Genomic DNA, 23,918 nt, shown 5'->3' with positions numbered 1-23,918 from the left:
ACCTCAGTGTCCAGGCAGAACGATGGGGGTGGAGACGCTCCTTCCTGTATACTGGACCGAGGCCATTTAGGGCTTGAAAGGTCAGCACCAACACTTTGAATTGTCCTTGGAAACATACTGGGAGCCAGTGTAGGTCCTTCAAGACCGGTGTTATATGGTCTCGGCGGCCGCTCCCAGTCACCAGTCTAGCTGCCGCATTCTGGATTAGATGTAGTTTCCGGGTCACGGCGGCAGCAGGAGGCCTCATTAGCTAAAGTGGTGCTTCAGGTTAAGAACAGTTTCAGGTTAAGAATGGATCTCCGGAACGAATTAAGTACTTAACCCGAGGTACCACTGTATGCATAAGGAAATGCAGAAGAATTTTGTTAGAATCAGAAGAAGAACTGATGAAGTATGTGTATGAAAATGCAGAATTTCGTTAATATAAGGAACAGAAGAGAGAATGGAGAGAAGTCATGAGGTCTAAAGAAGTTCAAAGATAAGGTTTTGAAATGTTTTTGTGAATGGGGATGGGGGGGATTTTTGTTTTAGTTTTTTGTGGTTAATTGTGGAAATTAACTCTGAAAAAAACCAATAAAATTATTTACCAAAAAAAAGAGAGATACCTTGATTGCTCTTGGGGGTCCCTTCCAACTTACCGATTTCTGATTCTAACTGTGTGAAAGGATTGGTTTCTTGCCTACTTATGTGCAAGCAAGTTTCTCATTCATCGGTGCTTACTTATGCAGTGGACCTAAAAGATCAAGTGAGCCCTTTTAGCAGTTGGTGCAAGAGGAAAGGAGGCAGAGAAGTTCACTGTGTCTCAGTGGCCAACCCACAATAGAGAGTGCTCCGATCCTCTCTCTTCTGTGGACTAAGACTGAACTTTGCTGCTTGTTCATCATTGTGTTCAGCCTCATCCTACTGGCTGAGGAAAACCTTCCGTATCTTGTGGCAAAGTGCACTGCCCAGTTCACTGACAAAAGTCCTTCTGCTTCTACAGAGAGAAGAAGATCTCCCGGAGCAGTGCCCTGAAGGTTTTGGACCACGCCATGATTGGGCCTGAGGGAGCAGACAACTGCCACAAGTTTGTTGACATCCTCGGCCTTCGGACCATCTTTCCGCTCTTCATGAAGTCCCCCAAGAAAATAAAGAAGGTTGGGACCTCCGAGAAGGAGCACGAAGGTAGGATTTACTCCCACACAGGCTGCCTTGCTGACCACGAACCCTTCGCCAGCCTCATAGTTCAAAGTGCAGCCTCAGTAGACTTGCGCCGCCAGGAAGCACTTGTAAGTCTGAGTCGCTTGCCAGCGTCTCCTCCTCTCTGGCTGCTACCAGCATGGCGGTTAATTAGCTCCTGCATATGTGCATGTGAGCCTGCCGTTTGAAGCTGTCTCTTTGATGCCAGGCTCTTTTGAAAAGAGTAATGAGCCAACTGCAAATGTCACCTCCAAAGCCGTGTTTTTTCCTGGCTCCGCGCACTGAAGTGTGACGTGAACATCAGGCGTCGCAGGCACAAACTGCTTGTGACTCTCCTGTGTTCCCCCGCCATCCCTTTCTCGGTTCCCTTCCACCACCCAGCCGCCCGCTCCCTGGAGGAGATCCAGAAGCCCCACCAACCTGATCTGCCGCTGGTCTCGGCGGCGTTGCTGCCGCTACTGCCAAGGGGTGGAGATGCTGGCAGGAAAGGCTGACCCTCCTGTGGCAGGCAGTGGTGAATGAAAATGATTCACCACTGACTGGTGAGGATTATCCATTAAACACACACACACAAACCAGGTAGACAGTATTGTTTGTTGCACTGAAAAAACGAGTGTCGCGAAAACCGCAGTGGAATGGACATTCCAAATGGAGAGATGGGATGTCGTTTCCCCACTCTCCTTACTTCTCCAGAGCAGAACATAAGCTGAGAGATGTGTTTTTTTCCTGCCTGCTGGAAAAGGAGAGGGCAGAAGCCTGAGCTGTGCTGTTGACAAGATTGCACTTGGGGGCGAGGGGCGGCGGGTGGGTGTGTGACTGGTTCAGCGAGCAGCTGTTTCCCTGCTGAAAAATGTGCCAGTGGGTGAGCTGGTAACAGAACATTTGCTTTAGAGCACCAGCATTAGGAACGCGATAACGTTATATTAATGAAGGCAATGGGTTGGCAAGACACGTTTTCACAGGGCTTGTAATAGCTGCCCAGTTGAGCTTCTGCGCCTTGGATTCTCCACTGGGAACGGGTGCAGAGAGGACTCCAGGCAGAGCACCAGGAGGCTTTGGAAAGCTGCCATCAGGGATGGTAGCTTTTGGGGTGGGAAGAGGAGGGAGGCCTGCTTGCTGCACAGAGGCAGCCAATTCTGTATGGCAAAGTGGAATTTTCACTTCCTTCTGAGTTGGGGTGGGATAGAAGCATGGGAGACTTGGCAGGGGTGCAGCTTTCCTTGCACCCAGCATGCAGTTCACCACCCTGGTTGGTGAACGATGGTGTCCAATGGGTGAAGGTTGTTACAGGGGAGAATGGGCTGGTTTTGTTTCCCAGGCCCTGCCTGTCTCTTAAGGTTCCCAGGAAATAAGCAGGGCAGGATTCACAGAATCCAGGAGTGGACTTGATAGACTTAAAATAGTAGATTTTTATTTTTTTTAGTGGGTTCAGTTTTCTTTGTTTTGCATCGCTGGGCAGGTGAGTTGTTGAGATTGTAGCAATTCCAGTTAATAGAGGTGTTTTACCGGCCTCCCTAGAGCTTGGCTGGCCATTATACTGATGAAGGAGTGTGTGTACGTGTGTGTTTGTGTGTGGTGCAGCAGTTTCACATCCTTCCCAAGCCATGCTAGATTTCTCCTTGTGCTCGGACAACCCAGCAGGGCTATAGGCATAGATGGCTTGAGAGGGTCTCTAGGTCTAGCCGTTTCTGAAACTGAATCCTGTGCCCCACACGAGCCACTGCTGGGCCATCCTTTTCACCTGGGCCCTATATTTACAGCTGGACCATCTTCAGCTCAGTTGATGTAACAATGGATGCAGAGCTTGCCCCCTGCTTTGTATGCGATCCTGTAGTGTCCACAAACTATTTTAGTCTTTAAAAGTTCCAGTGGAACCTCGGGTTACATACTGTCCTCCTTACAAATGCTTCGGGTAATGAGCTCCGCTATCCTGGAAGTAGATGCTGCTGGTTATGAACTTTGCCCCAGGATGCAAGTTGAAGTCGCGCGGTGGCGGCAGTGGGAGGCCCCATTAGCTAAAGTAGTACCTCATGTTAAGAACAGATTCTGGTTAAGAACGGACCTCCGGAACAAATTGAGTTCGTATCTGGAGGTACCACTGTATAGAACTAACGCTGGATGTTTGGGGGTCAGCCCAGCTTAGTGGTTGAGAAAGAGCAATCTATCAGAACAATGCCCATTTTGGGAAGGCAAAACTCTGAATTCTCTGGAGCTGTTAACCCCAGTTGACCTGGTTTGGGAGTTGCTTTCTCTCCAGTGCTCAGATGTGACCCCCTTGTATACTGTAACAGTGAGTAGAACAGCCCTAGTGAAATTGGGGGGGGGCATGAAAAGGAAGGCTAATTGTGCTACAGTACAAGCATATTTACAAGCTCAAACCAGCTGGCCATCAAGCCCAATGTTTTCCTGCCTCCAACAGATGTCACTCAGAGAGCCCTCCGTGCTGATTAGAGACCTCTGGGCTCAGTTTGTCCCTTGGCGTGTCCATCAACTTAACCACTTTGGTCTGCTCTCATCTGTCCTTGTCAGAGTTACTGTACAGCACAGCCCACAAAATCTCCCTCCCTCACAGACCCCCTTACCGTCCCGAGCAGCATCGTCAAAAGACCAGCTGCAGGATTCTTGCATGCAAGATCTCATGTCACTGTCTCCTCTGCTCCCAAAGATCCACCAGGACCTTCCTTTTGCATTCTTGACGGTATTTGCTTGCAAAGGCAGGTGTTCTAGTTTACCCAGGGATTCCTGCTGGGCTGCATGCTATAATGAACCTCAGTCGCATTGTGCCTAGTTCATTGCTGACCTCATGGGTGTCAGGAAACACCCAAAATTCAGAGGACGTTGCTAAAGAACAGAATGCAGCACCTTTTTCCTCTTCTAGCAGCGGCCTCTTCATTGCCTCCTTCCTCCTATGTCATCTTTCTGTTCTTCTCGTATGGAATTTAAGATCTTAAGTCACCCTGAGGCATGCTCAAACTGTGCTTTTGGCACCACCGTTGTCTGAAAAGTTGGTAAACAGGTGGTTACTGAGAAAAGACATGGTACAGCTATGGTAAAGGGTACTCAGAGTCAGTACTTGCTCTTGTTGAAGCCTTAGTCTTGGAAAGGAATTGGTCTGCGTTGGTGGTCCTTGATGAATGAATGGCAGCTTGATAGGATTTTGTGTCTATAAAATCAGCTAGCAACACCGCCCACTTGTAAGGCCATCATTATGAAGATTTCTCACCTGCCCTTCACCCTAAGGCCCTAAAGCAGATAGCAGCAATATTTTAAAAATGCTGTATTAGAAACAGTTCAAAACTAATTACAGTCACAAGAATAGGGCGGTCCCTAAAAACACAAATCCTCGGGTGTCAGAGGCCATTGTAAAGAGGTGCATCCTCCGGGAATTTATATGATGTGGGGAGGGTGCTCTGGTCTTTCAGGTATTTGGAGCCCGAGATGTTTAGGGCTTTAAATCCCAACGTGGGCATCTTGGATCTGGCATCGCTCCTCATCGCAGTTCCTCTTCGGAGTTGGCTTTTCCTGCTTAATCAGAGCCTTCGGGATAGTACCTGCGTGCAACACCTAGCTGGACCCCGAGAGGTGCAAAATCCTCCATGTGTCAGGCACCTGTTTGTGCATATACATGCCACCTATCCTTCTGAGCCAGAAATCTCCAAAGAGGATTTTTTTTCCTGCCAGACTATAAAGCCTTAAACACTCAATGCCATTTAAATTAAAGAATGGCATTAAGCTGTTCACTAACAGGCACTTTGTGTTAAACAAGGATTAAAATGTGTGTCTTGATGGTTTTTGGTGGTGTTTACAAAATCTCACCACTGAGCTTGGATCTACTTCGCTTCGAAATTCCTCCAGCATCCCTGCCGGCTCTAAGCACTTCTCCCCACCCCTCCACGGGCCCAGTGTTCATCCAGCCCCTGTGCCCCCATCATCCACGCTTAGGGACCTGCACGATGTGATTCTGCAAAATGCAGAATTTGAAAGCGGACCCAGAAATCGGCAAGAAAACTCTGCTTCAGAACAGCCGCTTGATGTTTTTGAAAGCCTGTTCCCAGGAGCTGTGGCAAAGTGCAGGCGGAGAATACCTTGCAGAAATCAGAGCGTGATGGGGAAGAGGGGGCAGGTGAGGAAAGGAAAAGAGAAGAAATGAGCTGGGTCAGCTGAGCAGCAAGATCTGGCATGAGCGGGGGGAGGGATGTCTCTTCCATGCTGTTCAGAGCTATTCCCCCTACCCCTGGACCAGTAAGAAGCAGAAACTATTCTTTCAAACGAACAAAAAATATACACCTGCTTTTGCTTCAAGGCGCGTGCTTTCTGCAGGTTACAGAAAGCCGGCTTTTCTTGGTGCATAATTTGAGCGCTGCAAGGGATGTTGACCAGGCCAGGCCCTTAGTCCATCTAAGCCTATTAGTGTCTGTTCTCACCAGCAGCAGCTCTCCAGGATCTCAGGCTCAGGGGGGCTTGGCTATCCCTGCTTACTGGAGATGCTTGAGGTTGTGGACTGAAGACAATAAGGCAAGACCTTCAGCCATCGACCTCTGGCCCTTGCATACTTCCTTCAAATACATTTCAGCGTGGAGCAAGAACATAAGAAGTGCCTCCTGACTGAAGCCAACGGCCCATCTAGTCCAGCATCTTGTTCTCACAGTGGCTGACCAGATGCCTCAATGGGAAACCAGCAAGCAAGAACCTCCTCTGGTTTCCATCAACTAGGATTCAGAAGCATTGCTAGCTCCAGCTGGGGAGGCAGAGCAGAGCCATCAGGGTTAGGAGCCACCCATAGCCCTCTCTTCCTCTGTGAACTTGTCTCATCCTCTTTTAAAGCCATCCATAGTTTTAGCTGTGCAATGTGTGAAGAAGGACCTTCATTTCTCAGTCCTGAATCTTCCAACATTCAGATTCATTGGATGCTCATGAGTTAGGAGAGGGAGAGAAAATATTTTCCCAGTTTCTCCATGCTATGCAATAATGTCACCTTTCCGCTAAACTGAAAAGTCACAAACATTGCAGCCTTTCTCCATCCCCTTGATCATTTTGGTTTCTCTTTTCTGATCCTTTCCCAAACTCTGCCTCTCCTTTCTACTGCTTTCTGCATCTGACTTTGCTTCAGAGATGGCTTCTGGTTCTTTCCCTCCTTTTTAACCTCCTTCTCAGGTTTGGGGCTCACTTCCTCAAGGGCTGGGATTTGGAGTTTGGGAAGTACCTGAAATGCCAGACCGTAGCAGAAGTGCTTGTGTCTCAAAGAGCATTTCCCCAAGCTTGCCTTGGATAGCAACGATGCACCTTGAGTCTTGTTCAGGTTCAGTGTCCGGCTGAGCCCTAGCACTGGAGGGAAAGAGCGGCCAGTTATTGAAGATAGCCCACCAGCTCCAGCCTTTTTCAGTGCACTAACTGTCGCCTGCATGAGTTGGATTGGAAGCAGGTCCAAGAGCCTATAGTGGAAAGAAATGGGTTGTGCAAGGTTGGTGGAAGAAGAGCAGCAGTTCTGGGATTGAACACTTGCAGAGAATGATGAACTAATGGAGAACAGTGTGTGTGTGTGTGTGTGTGTGTGTGTGTGTGTGTGTGTAAAAGAGGGGGGGAGGGAGGGAGGGAGGGAAGCAGTTGCAATTCTATACCCTGGTGGGATTTCACAAAGTCATCATCAACCATGGTGATTTCCATTAGGCTCTTGGAAACTGTAATATTTGCTGCTGCAAACTTCATAAAAATAGCACCACTGGGAACTGAAGTCTGGAACTAGCTTTACTTTCTTATTAGCAGTGTTTGTGTTTGTTTCTGAGGTAATAAGTGCAGCATCGAGATCAGACTCTGTCTCTCTCCCTATAGCTTGGTTCAAAATGTTGCTACCCTAGGGTTGAGTTTTGTTGCCAGTGTTATTATATATATATTTCTGTGTTGCTATGCAAGCACAATATTAACACCCATACATTAAAATCAGCATATGGGAGACCGAGGTTCAAATCCCCACTCACCCACTGGGGTGCCTTGGACCAGTCACTGCCGCTCCGCAGAACCTGCCTCGCAGGATTGTTGTGGGGATTAAGTAAAGAGGGGGACTGCTGTGCGCCACGTTGAGCTTAGGTGGAAAGGTGGGGTGTCAAGGCAATACATAATTTGAGTGTGCAAATGTGTTTGTTTGGGACAGTTCATGGTGTTCTTCCTGTGTGGGTTAGTGCTTTGGGATTTGCATGTGGGTTTGTACAGATTATTGAACTTTGAAAGTTCATGTCCTTGGGAGAAGGGCTACGACACACAGTGGGCAGACTCCATTGGGTGTTTGTGTGTTTGTGTGGAGAGAGCTAGTTGCAGTTCTGGTCCCTCCAGCTGAAAGGATCCAATTCAGCTAGGACTGAACAAGACCATGTAGAACCACTTTCATTTAGAAAAGGCAGGAAAGGAATAGACGGGAAGAGTCGTCTGGTTCCTGGAGTAGCTCCTTCAGCTTCACCTCCATTGTTTTCTGGGCCTAGGGAGGCGATTATCATCTCTCATGAGCGTCTCTTTCCCCCAGATGAAAAACAGTAGCCTCTCTTTGCAGAGATGTGGGGTTGCAAACATCCGACTATGCAGCAGCCTTGAGGTCTAAAGGCACAGCCTCATGAAAGGCTAATGTAGAAGCAGACTCTTCTTAGCTCTGCTTAGGAAAATAGGTAGCTGCCGTGTTGCAGGTCAGACTATTTCTCCATCCATTCCTGTCTTGTCTACTCTGGCCAGCAGCAGTGGCTCTGCCGGTGGTCTCTCTGCCTCTCTTTCCCATCACCTGTCATCATCCAATCCCTTTAACTGCAGACACTCCCGGGGAACAAACCTGGAACCTCCTGCATGCAAAGCTCTGTCACTAGGCTGTGGTGCCTCCCTTGCAAAATTCTTGATCTTTGCACTCCACATTCTTATCCTAGGAGGAAATGCTTCAGCGCCATCCCTCCAACTCTTTGCCTGCCCTTCCCTTGTACAGGAGACCTTCCTGGCAGTTGGTGCCTACAGCGGATACCTGGGCGGGGCGGGGCTTGCCTGGGGCGGGAAGGAGGACACGTCCTTGGGCCGAAGCGGCAGCCAGCCAGACGTTTTGCAAGCCCTGCGTGTGGCACACGTCTCCTTGTCCGCCTTTATGGCCCATTAACTCAGAAGTCTAATTACGCCAGCTGAGATGACAACCTTCCTGAAACGCTTTGCCAGTGAAAAATGTGTTGGTTGCATCTGCTTGTGACGCACACGCTCCCAGGGCAAATTTCCCCGGAAGGGAGGGGGCACCTTAAGCGCTAAGCGGAGAAGGATGTCTTACAAAAGCAGGTCTGCTGGCAGCGGCTCACAAGGGGGCGCTTTCCTGGAGGTTGCTGCAGATAATTAGCTGTTCCTGCGATGACCCCTTGGTTCTTTCTCTGAGTCAGATGCAATGCGCACAGAGGAGCACACCTGTCCAGCAGGTGGATCTAATCCAAACATGGTTTGCCTGTCAAGGTAATAGAACTGTAGAGCTGGAAGGAACCCCAAGGGCCATCTAGTCCAACCCCCTGAAACACAGGAACCACAGTGAAAGACTCCGTGACAGATGGCCACCCGACCTCTGTTTAAAGAAACCCATATGAAGAAGAGCTTGCCAACTTCTCCGTTCCACAGTCAAAGGCTCTTACTGTCAGAAAGTTCTCCTTGATGTTTAATCGGAATCTTTTTTCTTGTAACTTGAAGCTGTTGGTCCGGATCCCACCCTGTGGAGCAGCAGAAGACACTCTTGCTCCACAGTTGACCCCTGGAGCACCTAACAACGCTACCATTCTGTGACAGCTCAAGGGCAGAGAGATGGTGTTGCCCTTAATGGATGGGGCAGCATTTTCACCTGGCCCGAGATTTATGAAGGCAATGCACATCCCCTGGTAGATGGCTCCATGGGCAGAGAGGAGCCCCACTTGGAAGGCGGGGTGGCAGTGCCTTTTCCTCCCTATCCTGGAGCTCCCACAAGGGGTGCCCACCCTGGCATCACACTCGATGAGATGGAATGCAACTGAGCCCTCCTGCATTTCATGTCGGATTACGTGTAGAATAACATTGATCCTCTTAGCCAAAGCTCTTCCCCCAACTGCCGGCATGTATTATTTCATCAAGGTGGCTTGGGCAGCTTTCCTTTTGTTACAGAATTCCATGGGCCCTCATTAAAGTATATTACAGGGGAGAAATTTTAAAGCTATTTATCTCTGGGAAGTTTATGGTGCGGTATCAATGCCTCACAATGGAACAATTTCTGCGGAACTCTTAATTCTCCTATTTGCCACCATACCACTTAGATTTTTAATACTTTAATGAGAAATACTTTTCTGTAAGTAGCAGTGCATAGTTAAAACTGTGGAACTCCCTCCCACAGGAAGCAGTGAGGGCCACCAACCTAGAAGGCTTTTAAAGAGGATTAGACAAATTCTTGCAGGAGAGGGCTGTTAATGTCTCCTAGCTACAATGGCTATGCTGTGACTCCACTGTCAGAGGCAGTGATGCTAAAACCCTACTTGAGGGTTTCCCATATAGGCATCTGGTTGGCCACTGTGAGAACAGGATGCTGGCCTAGAAGAGCCATTGGCCTGATCCAGCAGATGCTCTTTGCATGTTCTTACGCAAGTCCTTCTGGAGAGGTTTTGTGGAGAAAGGGGACAACTGACACCCCGAGACTCCTAGTCCCCTCAGGCCATTCTGGGATAGTGTTCAAGTGTTCAAGGTTTTCACCAAGTCCTGTTTCTTCTATAGATTTTTTTAAAAAAAAATCCACGATACGTTATCAAAGGCCTTCTCCGCATCTATTATGACCTAGTGCATTACGGGGGGTTGGGCTAGATGACCCTCGGGGTCCCTTGTTCTTTGATTCAGGAGGTCTGAGTTAGGGCTTTTGACACCCAGAACCGACTTGACTGCCTCTTTTCCAGCCTCCGGGTTACAAGTGAGCACACCGGCGTGGGAAGGATCTCTGCTAGGACCCCCCCCCCCAACCTGCTCCAACCAGACAAAGCAGCCAATTTTTCCTCCTATAAATTTTTAATTATTGCTCTTATCTGCTCCTGCGATAACGCTGCAGCCTGGAGAGCCTGCCTGTTGTTTATGCCCCCTTCTGATCTTGTATGTACAAACAAAACTTCTTTTGATAGGAGAGATTATTTGCTTGCCTTTGCTGCCTCAGCCCGGAGGCCGCAGCATGCGCCCTAATCTCCTGGCTGCGCGGCAGAGATAGGGAGTATAAATTTAATCGAGGTGAACTTGGGAGTGTTTGAAGATTGCGACAAAGCCTCATGAATCCTGCCACCTTTTGCACTCCCGATGAGCTGGATTTCTATACCCAGAACCTCTGAGGTTATGGAGGGCAGCAAAGATTGGCAGCCGACAAAATCTAGAATTTAATTGCTATTCATGAGGTCCGCAGGTGGCACTAAAATCTTGATAACGAAGTGGCTTGCAGCTGCAGCTGCCTGAGCCTCTTCAAATGTCAAAAAGGGAGAGCTGCTTTTCCCCTTTGCCTGTCCCTGTAGAGACTGCCGTATAGTTTTGAGGGGAGTCATGTATCTGGAAACACATCCAGGAGAACCAATGATGCCTTCCAGTGTCTCCTTGTGTCGTGACAGCCTTCATGTTGGCAGAAAATGTGCTTGACTCTGTTAACTTTGCCCAGTTGAGGGCAGCAGGGGGAATCTGCCTGCAGGTTGAAGGTGAGCTATGGGATCAAATCAAACTTCGGTCAAGAGAGGCTGGGCCATGGTTTTAGCAGGCCTGAAATACCTTCGTTTCCCTGGAAATACCGTCCTTTCTAGGCGAGAAGATGCTGCAAGCAGTGGACAATCTGGCAGATGTTTTCACAGGGGTGGGCAGATTGCAGATGCCTTCTAAAGTTACTAGTTTCTCTAGTGGTCTCCCCAAAACAGGTTGCTCCAAAACACTGCGTTTGTACTTGCGCCTTCCAGTAAGTGTAGACCTAGGCTGTGACCCTAAACGGTCAGCCTCATTTTTGTGTTCTTTGCCAAGGCGGTTGCAAACTGCTTCTGATATCTACTGACCTTGACCTCAGTGTGAAACACGCCTTGCCCTGTTTCAAGTGCTCTTCTTAGCGCCATTTTCCTCCACTTCCTCTGCCTCAGGTGAGGCTCTCACTGTCATTCAACCCAGTCGGTGCCACTGCTCTGGGTGATTTTTCTGGCAATGCCACCTGGCCTGGGCACAATCACTTGTTGACAAAATCACACATGGGCAGCCAAGGCAAGCTGGGCCAAGAGAAGAAAAAGAAGAAGAGGAGGAGGAGGAGGAGAAGTTTGGATTTGATATCCCACTTTATCACTACCCTAAGGAGTCTCAAAGTGGCTAACAATCTCCTTTCCCTTCCTCCCCCACAACAAACACTCTGTGAGGTGAGTGAGGCTGAGAGACTTCAGAGAAGTGTGACTGGTCCAAGGTCACCCAGCAGCTGCATGTGGAGGAGCGGGGAAGCGAACCTGGTTCCCCAGATTACGAGTCCACCACTCTTAACCACTACACCACACTGGCTCTCAAGAGGGAGGAAGAGGAGGAGGAAAATCACACCAAGGCGAAACAGACGCTGCCGCCAGAACAGAAACCCAACCAATAGCCTCAGCTCAATGTGATCATTTAGTGACGAAGATATCTCTTGGCTCCATATACTTTTGAAGTGCCCATCACAATCGGAGAGCCTCGGTCGTGGCCCTCTGCAGCCTGTATCACACGATACAGGTATGCTCACCTGGGAGCCAAGATCTACTGGCACAGCAGCAAATCCAGGTTTGCCCTGTATAATACATTAAAAGCAGCCTTTAGCGTTAATGAAACCCGTTAGCCACCCCCCACAACACGTTACCCGGAGGGAGGAGGGGGCCGCACAGGGAATTGCTTCCAGTGATGTCACATTAATGACTGAAATTAGCGCCGACCAAAAAGTTTAATTCTGCCCGGCGCTGGGGCTGTTTGTTTTGGGATTAGCTGCTTGTTGTAATCTTCTTGATTAAGGATTATGATCCCTTTAGAAGCATAAGCCAGGCAAGCCTCCCAGGAGCCGGCGGAGCGCCGCGCACAATGTGCATTGCGGTGCCGCGCTTGGAGGGAGTGACCTTTCCCAGGCAGGCAGCTAATCCAGAGAGCTCAGCAGAAGTTTTGTGGCTGAGGGTAGCGGCCCTTGCTCTTGGCTCCATTGGCACAGGGCACAGCTGGCCTCTGACAGGAAGCGTGCCACCTGGAGGCGTTGGTGGGCACTTCCTCCTCAGCAATGGGAGAGGCAAACTGTGCCCAGAGGGCCAACCAAAGCCTGCATCTTCAGCATCTGAAACTTTCCCCTCTTCCAGCGGGGACTAGAAAAATGCTTGACAAACCAGTGGCTGCGGGAGGCTCTCCTGAAGCCAAATGATGTGCTGTATGGAGATGTCTCCATGCCTTCGATGGGCAGCTACTTGGACCAGCCGAGAGAGAGAGAGCCCTTTGTTGCTGCTAAGAGCCAAGGCCAATGCTGGGAGCAGAGAGACTTGCTCCTTCTCTTTTGTGTTGATGAGAGACGTCTGCCCCTGCAAAGAGCACACCTGTGCTCAGATCTTAGGCACGGCATCTTGCGTGAACTCCCGCCTACATCTTGTGGCTCTGAGGAAATAGTTGCACCTCAGTGGTTTTCTCTTTTTTAATTTTATTAAAGATTTTCTTGTTTTACAGAAGGATGTGTAATGTCTCTCGTATTTTTTCCATGTAACGTTTTTACAAATCAGTTTCATTTGTTGAGACATTAGAGGGGGGAAGGGGTGGAGTGGGGAGATGGGTGGGGGTGGGGTTGGGTGGCGGTGTTTCTATTTTGCTTAATGTATGTGGAGTTTGGTGTCAGCGTTGCTCGTGCAGGTTCTCTGCTGTTCATTTGTGTTTCTTTGGTGGTGAGAGAGGTTGGGGTTGGCCTAGGGTGTGGTTGTCCATTTGTGGTTGGCTGTGGTGATCTTTGTTTCCATGGGTGAGTGGTGTGGGTGGGTGTTTTGGATCAGGTTAGCCATATTGATTTGTATGCTGTTGGTGGGTTATTGTCATTGTCTTGTTGGGCTGTGTATGTGATAAAGGTGCAGGCGTCTTCTTCTATTTGTCCCTGTGTCAGTTTCAGTTTATTGATTAATTTTTCTAGTAGGGCTGTTTCCCATACTATTTGGTACCATTGGTCCATGCTTACTCCTGACAGGTCTCTCCAGTGTCTGGTTATGGTGTTTCTGGCTGCTAAAAGTAGGTGGGTTATGAGTTCTTTGTGGTGTAAATGGGCATTGTTGTCTTGGAAGATGTTTAGTAGGGCCAATTCTGGGGTGGTGTCTAATACTTGCTTAGTTATTTTACATATTTCTCGTATGGCTGTTGTCCAGAATAGTTGGATTTTGGGGCACTCCCACCACATGTGGAGGTATGGTTGCACCTGAGATTTGTGGATCGGCAACAGATACACAAGAATGATCAGAGTCGTACATGTGGCAAGAGGAAGGCCCAGCCCGAGTTGAGGCCTCGTTCCTGGAGCAAGTGACTTCCATCGCCTGTCAAGAGGAAGCCTTTGGCTCTTGATAGGGATGAGACTCTCTTTTCTTGGAGGTTTTTTCAGCAGAGGTTGGATGGCCACCTAGTTGAGATTCCTGCATTGCAGGGGATTGGACTACATGAACCTCCGCGTCTCTTCCAGCTCTACAGTTCTATGATTCTATGAAACAGCACTTTCATTCTCACAGGTGGTGGGGTTTGAAGGCTGGTTCACTCAGAATTTGCAATCACAGGTAAAATGAAGAGTTGACAAGCACTCCAGTGCATGCAAAAAGATATTTCAGGCACCCACCTGGGCCATTCATAGAGCTCTTTGTGTGGTATCTGTAGAACAGATGAAAGAGGAGCTAGTGAAAAAAATCCTTTTTGAGCTTTCCAGTGGCCATGGATTGCTTTTCATCTCACTTCATGCACAGATATGCTTGGGGGACGTGGAAACACATTCCAAGTTGATATGCCTCCAGTTCTGGGCGCTACAATTTTAGAAGGATGTTGACAAGCTGGAACTATGTGCAGTGGAGGGCAACCAAGATGATCAGGGGTCTGGAAACCAAGCCTTATGAGAAGCAGTTGAGGGAATTGGGTATGTTTAACCTGGAGTAAAGAAGACTGAGAGGTGATAGCCATCTTCAAATATCTGAAGGGATGTCCCCTGGAAGAGCGGGCAGACTTGTTTTCTGCTGCTCCAGAGGACAAGAAAGGAGGTTCCAATTAAACAATAGGATGCTCTTTCTGACAGTAGGAGCTATTTGAAAGTGGAATGGACCACCTTAGACGATGGTGGGCTCTCCTTCCTTGGAGGTTTCTAAACAGCTTGGGTGGCTAGATGTCAGGGATTTGTTGGTTGTAATGCCTGCATTGCCAGGGCGGGTGGACTAGATGGCCCTTGTGGTCCCTTCCAACTCTACAATTCATTGGTTCTCTGCGTGTGGAGGGATTTGTCCCAGGCTAATTGGTGGCACAAACCAGTCCTGCTCCCGAATCCTCCTTTCTCAGCTATCCTTCAGAGCCGTGCCAGATGTCCTTGGGCCACAGAGCTGCGGTGCTTCTAGGCTTCAATCAGCTGCCTGTTTAACTTTCCCTGTGACAAGCTAAGCTGACATCCAGCGTCAAATGTGTAAATCGCCTCGCCACCAAAACATGCATCTCACTTGCAGCATCACGAAAGTAATGAATCAAAGTGTCAAGTAGCTTGAAGAAAATGAATTTGTTAATTGCCTGCATACTCAGACTCGGGGTAATATAAAAGGGAAGACTTGGAAACGCTCAAGTAGGAGGCAAACTGTGACCTCATTGCTGTTACTGAGCCCTGGCAGGAGGAGGGAAGTGGAGGCGGCTGTGTGATCAGAATAATAAAATCACCACCTCGGAAGAGGCTTGGGTGCCCCTCCAAGCAGCCAGCACAAGATTGCAGGTTATGGAATTGTTCTGGGTCTGAGCAGCGCCCATAACAAGCCAGCAGCTGCACATAAACAAAGCTGACCATTCTGGTGCTAGTTTTTCATGCATCACAAAGTTAGACTGTGGAACTCGCTGCCACAGGAGGCAGTGGTGTCCATCAACCTAGACTACTTTAAAAGTGGATTACACAAATTCATGGAAGAGAGGACTATTGGTGGCTCCTAGCCAGGATGGCTCTGCTCTGTCTCCACAGTTGGAGACAGCAGAGCTTCTGAATCCCAGTTCCTGAAAACCATAGGAGCGGGAGAGTTGCTCTTGTGCTTGGATCCTGCTCACGGGTTTCCCATAATGTCGTTTGGGCGGCTATTGTGAGAAAAGGATGCTGCACTGGGTGGGCCACTGGCCTGATCCAGAAGGCTCTATTTATTCCAGGAAGTGAGAAAGCATGGAAAGGCAGGATATAAATGTAACAAATACATTTCTCGGCAAGCAAGCTGTGTGGTGGAATGCCTCGATATCCGCTTCTTTCACCCCACGGATATTGGGTGTGTCTCCTGTCTTCACAGGTGTGGGAGTCAGATCCATGGGTGAATGGTTCATGCTCCGGGAGTTGGCACCATGTTGGAGTTGCCGACAGGCTTTCTCAAATGCACATTTCCCAGCTGGGCTGAAGATCTCACTAGTCCATCAGCGGGTCAGACCCCCTTTCTGCACCTGCCTCCTTCTCTGCATCCCACCAAGATGTCTTCGGACAATTGAAGGGGATCCCTTCCATACACAAAATTTGCAAAGTCACACAGCAAGGCATTCCTGGTGGCTGCTCCCTAGTTTCCACATTCCTTGCCTGCACAGCCTGAAATGGTTCCCTAAGCAGATGCAAAACATTGCTTATTTGGGCCAGCATTTGGGGCTGGAGACAAGCCTGTTTTGGGCAGACGCTGCATTTATTACATGCTCTGAGGTGTTGCCTGCCCTGAGCCTTTGGGGAAATATGGAAGGATCTCTTTCAAATAAGTGCATCAGCTGAATCCCAAAGACTCCCTGGCAGGTTTTCAGACAGGGGTGGATCTTATAAGGGAGCAAGATCCTAAATCCACAGTAGAGTTTCATGTGGTCCTTTGGAAACAGTCTTGCTTGTGCCTCAGCTGGAGCTTCTGTGCCAGCCTGGGGGCGGAAAGCACAGCTGAGCTCTGCTGCAGCCCCTGTTTGTTTCATCGAGTCTTACATGGAAGCTCTTTCCCCTCCCACACTGCACCATGGTTAATTGACAGTGCAAATATTTTCAGTCTCTTCAGCTTCATAATACCTTAACAAGATCCCTTTAGCACATCTACGGCTGTTGACAATGCTCTGAGAACCAAGAGAGGGGCTTTGTTTTGTTTTGTTTTTTGCACACAGAGGCAATGTGCAACGTGTCTCAATGCTGCCATCACACCAGCTCCCTCTCAGTCCAGCACGGCTCCACATTCTAGGCTGTTGCCAGGATGCTGTGTTTCCTTACAGTCACAAGAGTCTCTGTCTGCATACACACATGCGCCTGCCTATGGTTTTTGAGTCTTGCAGTGTGATTATCCTCTTGGAATCTGGTAACTTCTTCAGAGAGAGAAGCACTCCTGAAGTCCACCCCAGTAGTGAAAACTGCAATCAGGGTCTTGAAATTCTTTTAAGGTGTTATCATCCGAGGAAGATATTCCAGACAGGACCTTATCTGGAAGCCAGTCTGTTGTCAGCTGCTTGAAGCATTCTTCGCTATAATAATTATTTTTGTGCTGTATGGTTCTTTGTGAACCTTGCTGAAATGCGCACTTTGCAGTTGTAATGATACTTTTATTGAAAACTACGGCCTCATTATCAATATATTGCTGCAGCCACGTGCGCCTTGCAGCACTTTTATAGAACTGTGCCCTTGTTTGTGATCTTGCAAAAGAGTCAGCATGCCAGGGTTCTGTGGCCAAGCCCAAGGAGCAGCCACACCGGAGGGCGGGACACTTGACAGCCTCAAATTCAGTTAGGACCACCATGACTTTGCTTGCCCCAGAGATCATCCTCACCTGCAGGCGATAAGTGGCGACTTTGCCTGTTTTGCATTGTAAGTCATCCCGTACTACCTTTGCGCCTGCATTGCAGGGGGTTGGACTAGATGACCATTGGGGTCCCTTCCAACTTCACAATTCTGTGATTCCTGCAGCACCTCACAAAGGCATCTGTTGAGAATGTTGATATATTGTGCAAATGCATTTTAAAAGTAGCTGATTGATTGAAACGGTGCGAAATGGAGTGGTTTGAGTGCCCACTGGGGTAGGATACCCCCAACATGCCACCCCACTGTGGAAAGAATTGACCTGGCTTCCAGTTAGCTACTGGGCCAAGTTCAAGGTAGCAACGTTGGTGTACAAAGTCCTATGCATTTTGGGACCAGGAGACCTGGTCTCATACCCCTTGTGTACCTTATAGATCACTGTGCTCTGCAGATATCTTTTCAGGAGGTTCATTCCCCACGAAATAGGGACCAGGTCTTCAATTCTGTGGCACCTCCTGCCTTTGGAATGCCCTCCCCTTAAATATCAGGCAGACACTGCCACTGCTGTCTTTATAGCTAAATATAAAGAAGGCAGACGTTCTTGCTGGCCAGGCTTTGATTTCCAACACCTGGGGTGAAGTGCGGGCTGCAGCCAGCTTTTCCTTTAAGGGAGCATTCCATGCCCTTGTCAAAAGCTGCTCTCGTCTCTGTGTCTACATAGTAAAGCCAGTGATCTGACCATCGCTTTTCAAGACAGACTCGTGCCTGTGGCACGGAGGGAGCCTCTGCCTGTTGTGGAGATGGGGGGTGGGTTGGGGGGACAGTCTCTGGCAAATGCAAAGCACCCTTGTGGGGGGCTCCTTCTGTTCTAGCAGCTCAGCTGTGGATCCGGGAAGCACTTTGTCCGAAAGAGGCAGCCTGACCCTCTTTTTTTTGGGGGGGGGGACAGCAACAGGCGGTGAGGAGCAGCTCTCCGGAGCCTCTTGTGAACACCTTGTTCCATCTTGGCAAACGCAGCAAACGGACAAAGCCGATTGGCATGGAGGGCACGAAGCCCAGCTCCTCTCCTCCCTTTCTGCTCCTCATCAGAAATCAAGCCAGGATCTGGAGAGGGTCTTCAGGCGGCTCCTGTGGCTTCGCTCCACTCCCCTTCCTGAGCTTGTTAGCGAGGAAACTGTCCTCCCAGCTCCCTCCACCCTCTGTCTTGCTGCGTTTTATCTTGGATCTGCTCTAAGAAGTCCACAACACCCTCCCTTTGCGAGGATCCGCAGCGCTTTGTGCGTTGCCGTGTTGGTTTTTCTGAGGGGGCTGTGTGTTTTCTTCCGAGCCGGCATCAGTATTCTGCCCGAGTGTGCACAGGCTTCCACTCGGCCTGCTGCCTTTCGCCTCCCCTGCTGGGCAGATGTCCATTATAACGCAGTGCAAAAGGGGGTGGGAAGAAGGGGAAAACAACAACAACAAAGGCAGAACAACGCTGCCGGGTTGAGGCACGGTTTGACGGGACCTCCTGCAGCTGCCAGCACGCCAGCCACGGAATAGACTCATCTGCATTCCGCCGCTCAGCCGCCAAAGTCAAGATCAATCTCATTAGGATGTTTTCGACACTCCCTGCATCCCAAAGTCTCTCCCCAGCCCAGCCCCATCCGCTTGCCCAGGAGGGGGTGGCTGGGAACTGGCCTGAACACAATCTCCACGGGGTAGAGCGGGGCAAGACATCAGCACCTTGGTTCAAATGGCAAAGCAGGGCAGCCGGCTTCCTGGCGCCTGATCCGCAGTTGCAGAACATCCCTCTTATCTGCGGAGAACAGTGGTCGTTGGGGAGATAGTGCCTGCGTTGTGCTGCGCATTTTGCTCATGGGGCTGTGGATCTGTGTGGGGTTTGGTTTCGTTCTTTAATTGGGGGAAGGGGCAGAGCACGTGCTTGGAGTGCAGAAGGTCCCAGCTTCAATCCCAGAAAGCATCTCCAGGTAGGGCTACAAAACACTGCCTGCCTGGAAACCCTCGACATCTGCTGCCAGTCAGAGTAGAAGCCGCACAGAGCTAGGTGGAGCCCTGCCGAAAGGGCGGACCCAGGCTGAAGACAGAGATCAGGGTTCCACGGGGAATTATCAACTGCCTTTCTGTTAAGCGGAGGCCTATGGCAGCCCACATAGCTGGCTCAGAACTCTTGTCTCCTCCGTCCCGCCCTGGGACTTATGAGGCTGGGAAAGTTAACTTTGTTGTTTGTGTTGCTTCCTCTGTCTGGGAGCTTCCTTTGCAAAACTGCAGGCTCTCAATTGCGATGCCTGGAGTGTCGCCCCAAGGCCTGTCAGCAGTCTGCGGAATGCTGAAACTGGCCCCGCAGCGGGGGGGGGGGGGAGATCAAATGCGATCTGCTACAGGCGCCTCGCTTTGTACTGGGCTCAAAGTGTGTGCTGGCGCCTTCGGCCCCTCTCGGATCCGGCTGAGAGCTGTGCTTGGTGCGTTTGTTTTGAGTGTGCTTGAGTGTGCTTAGTTTGGTGACGGTACAAAAACAGCAGGTACCAAAACGGCAGGAGCACCCCTCTGGTTGTGCCCCTTTCCCCTGCGGCTGGCGCTGCTAACACAAAGCACACCAAATGCGCAGCAGAATGGCCAGGCATGGAGCAAGGAGAGAGAGCTCTGGCTCCATCTCCCCCTTTCTCCCTCCCCACAGATGCTGCAAAAACAGCAGGATCTCAGGTTTGGCTAGGAGGGAACCTTGCTTAGGGAAGGTGGGCCAATTCTTGAGCCATGTCAACTCCTGGCATTTGGTCCTGCCTCAGCATTTCACCCAAGCTGCTTTTTCCTAGGCTGTTGGTGTCTGTGATTTAAAAAGAAAGTGCAAAGATTTAAAAAGAAGTTGATGTTGTCTTTCATGGGGAAAGGGGATTATCTTCAGTTTTTTTGGCATGAACCAAAGTCACGTTGGCAATGCACCCTTGCATCTCTCCACATAAAGGCAAGAACTCCCAGGACTGGTATTCTTTGCAAATAGCCTTGCCTGGGGTTCTGAATTTCTCTCCCCACACTCCTTTAGAGCAGAAGGTTCTGATTTGATAGAGAGACTGTGTGTGCGCGCGCATGTGTTACAATGTGGTCGCTTGCCACTGTACGCTTTGCTCAAACAGGTTGTGCGTTGGTGTCTCTCCAGCTCACCTCCATCTTGCTCTGTCGGAGTAATGGAGCCACTGAGCCGGGCTGCCCACCAGATAACAGGTTTATCGCCTCTCCTGTTCCTGCTGTCAGCTTCTCTCTCCCCTCCACCAATCTCCTTGGTGCATGAAAAATTGACACCCCCTCAAGTTGAAATCTGTTGCTGAAGGAGGAACATTTATTAGCGGCTTAGAAAACCTGTTCGCCCGGCAGGCTCTCCTTTTGCTTGTTGCCCTGCGCTGCCCAGGTGCAGAGTGTGGGGTCCCCAGGCACGAGAGAGGGGCTCCTCTGTCACTTGGGATCCCCCATGCCTGTTGCAGAGCCCTTCTCGCGAAAGGCCGAGACACCGGTTTATTGAAAGCCCCTTGCAAAGAGGTGCCTGTCGCTCCTGTTCCACGAGCAATTGATCGCGGCTTCTCTCAGGCCCCCGGGCTAAGGCAGAGCTGTGGAAACTCATGTTAATCTGTCTTGACAGCAATGAGGAGATGATCCCTCTTTGCCGTACATTGCATTTTCCTCTCTGAAAAATAACAGATTCTGACACCCCTCTCCTCCGGCAAGCCAATAGAGGCAAATTTTATGGCCCCCCTTGCCTCATCAATCTTAATCGGCGGGATTAAAGCAAAGGTGGCGTGGAGAGGTTGGAATTGCATTTGCTCTGAAATGCCTGCGAGGCGAGGCCGGCTCTGAGCGCAGGAGGGAGCAGCCGCACCTGCCTTGGCAAGAGGATTTGCGCTTGGGCTCCCTCAGTGCAAAAGTGGACAGCTCTGCTTCTCTTTTACAGCGAAGACAGACACAAGGTGTTCACAGCAGTGAGCGTTCAGTGTTCCCTTTTAGGGTCTAGCAAACCAATCCTCAGGCTTGGAACAGTAGCCCACTGGGCCCTTGTCATGCAAAACCTGGAACAATTTTGCACCCTGGTGTTGCTTGTTATGTTGACTGTTCAGTGCCTCCTAAACCCAACTTGGTGCCTCTAGACCATGGCTGCCTGTCATTGCCAACAGCAGTGCTGTCTGGGGATGTGAGCTGGCACCTCAGGAGGGCAACAGGTTAGCAGAGGCCGCTGCTGGTGCCATATAAGCAACTGCTAGCCGTAGCTGCTGGCCCCACTGCTTGCAGCTGAACCCAAGGAAGCAAAGTGTTGTTGGAAGATTCAGGGCAGATTAAAGAAAGGACTTCTTCACACAGCACATGGTTAACCTGTGGAACTCCAACCTGCAGGAGGCAGTGATGGCTAGCAGCCCACCTGGCTTTAAAAGAGGATTAGGGAAATTCATGGAGGAGGAGAGGCGGCTATCTGGGACTGTGCTCTGCTTTCAGGGTCAGAGGCAGCAGTGCTTCTGAATACCACTTGCAGGAGACCAAGGGAGGGCGGGGGCCTCGTGTGCTCGAATCCTGCTTGCTTGTTTCCCACAAGGGGCATCTCTTTGGCCACTGGGATGTCGGCCTGATCCAGCAGGGCTCTTCTTCCATTTCTAAATTCCCATTTCGCTGAAGGATGCCTTCGCCTTGGGCCCTTCAGGGTCAGGCCTGTGAAGGTGCAGGATGGAGATTTGGAGTGGAATTGTTGGTCTTGGTGCCAGCAAGAGCCCAGCGGAGGCGGCAGCAGCAGAAGAAGAAAAGTAGTTTCCTTTGGGGGCTTCTGCTCTCCCTCTTTCCCCAAGACTTGTGCTGCCTTGAACTTGACCTGTCAGCAAAATCTGAGAGGCTGCAAAGCAGGCAAGAGAAAGCTCATTATTTTGGGCAGCCTTTGTGCCCAACTCCGTGTTTGGCACAATGGCCTTTCTGTGAATAGATGCAAGCCTAGTTGCAGAATCCGCTCCCGCTGCAGCTAATTCAGGCTCCGCGGTCAGGAGCCGTTTGTTCCTGTCATGTCCCAATTGCCATCCCTTCAATGGGAATTTGTTCAGGAGAAGGGGCAAGCCTCTCTCGAGTTGCTTCTCTTCGTACTGCACTGCAGGGTGTTGGACTAGATGACTCCTGGAGGTCCCTTTCAACTCTATGATTCTGTCACACTCATATGCGCAGGAAGCCACTGACTCCTCTGCCCCTTGGCAAAGGGATGGGGGGACGGGGACGGCCTTAGTTACCTGACCTGAGTGTGTGCATCTCTTTCTCTGCCCCCAGAGCACATCTGCTCCATCTTGGCCTCCCTCCTGAGGAATCTGAGGGGACAGCAGAGAACTCGGCTGCTCAACAAGTTCACGGAGAACGACAGCGAGAAGGTGAGAGAGACGGGGGGCAGTGTTGGGGAGCTGGGAACAGGAGGGGGGTTCAGAGCCTGGTGGGGGCTGGAGAAATTGGGCACTGCCTCAGTGATACTGTCCAAATGGTATCTAGGATGGTGAGAGGCAGTGTGGTGGAGTGGTCAGAGTGTTGGACTACCAGGACCTGGGAGACCTGGGTTCAAATCCCCCACTCAGCCATAAAAAGCTCACCAGGTGAGCAGGCAAACACTGCCTCCTGCCCCCACAAGTTCTACTAGTGAACATTTGGCACCATGTTCCACCTGTCATGGATGCTCGAGTTGCGATTCCTGCATTGCAGGGGGGTTGGACCAGATGACCCCTGAGGGTCCCTTCCAGCTGCTCAATTCTGTGATTCTATGACAATCCTCCAAAGGAGTTCCCTTGCACAAGACCCACCGTGCTGTTGCCCTTTTCCTATTTCAGTGGGGCTTGTGCCCCATGGTGCAGCGCTGCTGCCCACATCCTGCCAACCCCTCCGCCGGCTTCATGGCAGGGTCATGGCTTCATAGCTCTCCCTCACAGCCAGGTGTGTGCTGCGTGGGTGTCTTGTGGCATGAAATCAGTGGTACGTCTGGTTGCGAATGGGACCCGTTCCAGAGGCCCATTCGCAAAATAATAATAATAATAATAATAATAATAATAATAATAATAATAATAATAATAATAATAATTATTTATATCCCGCCCTCCCCAGCCGAAGCCGGGCTCAGGGCGGCTAACAACAATAAAATAATACAACATTCCAAAATCATTTAATTATAAAATTAATTCAAATCAAATTGATGGCAACCATTGGGCTAGAGTTCTGTGAAGATTGCCAAAGGAGGGAGTCAGGCTGTGCCCTGGCCAAAGGCTTGGTGGAACAGCTCTGTCTTGCAGGCCCTGCGGAAAGATGTCAAGTCCCCCAGGGCCCTAGACTCTTGTGGCAGAGTGTTCCACCAGATCGGAGCCACAGCTGAAAAAGCCCTGGCTCTGCTTGAGGCCAGCCTAACCTCTCTGTGGCCTGGGACCTCCAAGATATTTTTGTTTGAAGATCGTAAGTTCCTCCGTGGTACATACCAGGAGAGGCGGTCCCGTAGGTACGAGGGTCCTAGGCCGTATAGGGCTTTAAAGGTTAAAACCAGCACCTTAAACCTGAAGGTGAAAAGAGCGCAACCCGCAGCAGCGCGTCTGCGCACACGCAGGTTGGGATTCGCCACTTCTGCGCATGACGTCATTTTGAGCTTTGCACATGCGCGAGTGGTGAAACCTGGAAGTAACCCTTTCCGGTACTTCCGGATCTCCGCAGGACGTAACATGAAGCGAGCGTAACATGAGGTATGACTGTAGTGGCATAGGCTTCCTGCAGGGACCCTTCTTGAGACCACCAACCCCCTGGAGCGCAGCCCTGC

General features: G+C 50.2%; 1 protein-coding gene across 1 annotated transcript in view; it reads left to right on the top strand.

Annotated features, from left to right (window-relative positions):
• CTNNBL1 (catenin beta like 1) overlaps positions 1 to 23,918 on the top strand; it is a 98,454-nt gene that overhangs the window by 59,404 nt on the left and 15,132 nt on the right. Inside the window, exons 11-12 of the mRNA XM_053394748.1 lie at positions 983 to 1,164; positions 22,406 to 22,503. Coding sequence (XP_053250723.1) covers positions 983 to 1,164; positions 22,406 to 22,503 — 280 coding nt within the window. The remainder of the gene's footprint in view (positions 1 to 982; positions 1,165 to 22,405; positions 22,504 to 23,918) is intronic.

Source organism: Podarcis raffonei, chromosome 6 (assembly GCF_027172205.1).
Source record: "Podarcis raffonei isolate rPodRaf1 chromosome 6, rPodRaf1.pri, whole genome shotgun sequence".
Classification (NCBI taxonomy): domain Eukaryota; kingdom Metazoa; phylum Chordata; class Lepidosauria; order Squamata; family Lacertidae; genus Podarcis; species Podarcis raffonei.
The sequence above is the reverse complement of the archived record's forward strand: the minus strand, read 5'-3'. Positions and strand labels throughout refer to the sequence as shown.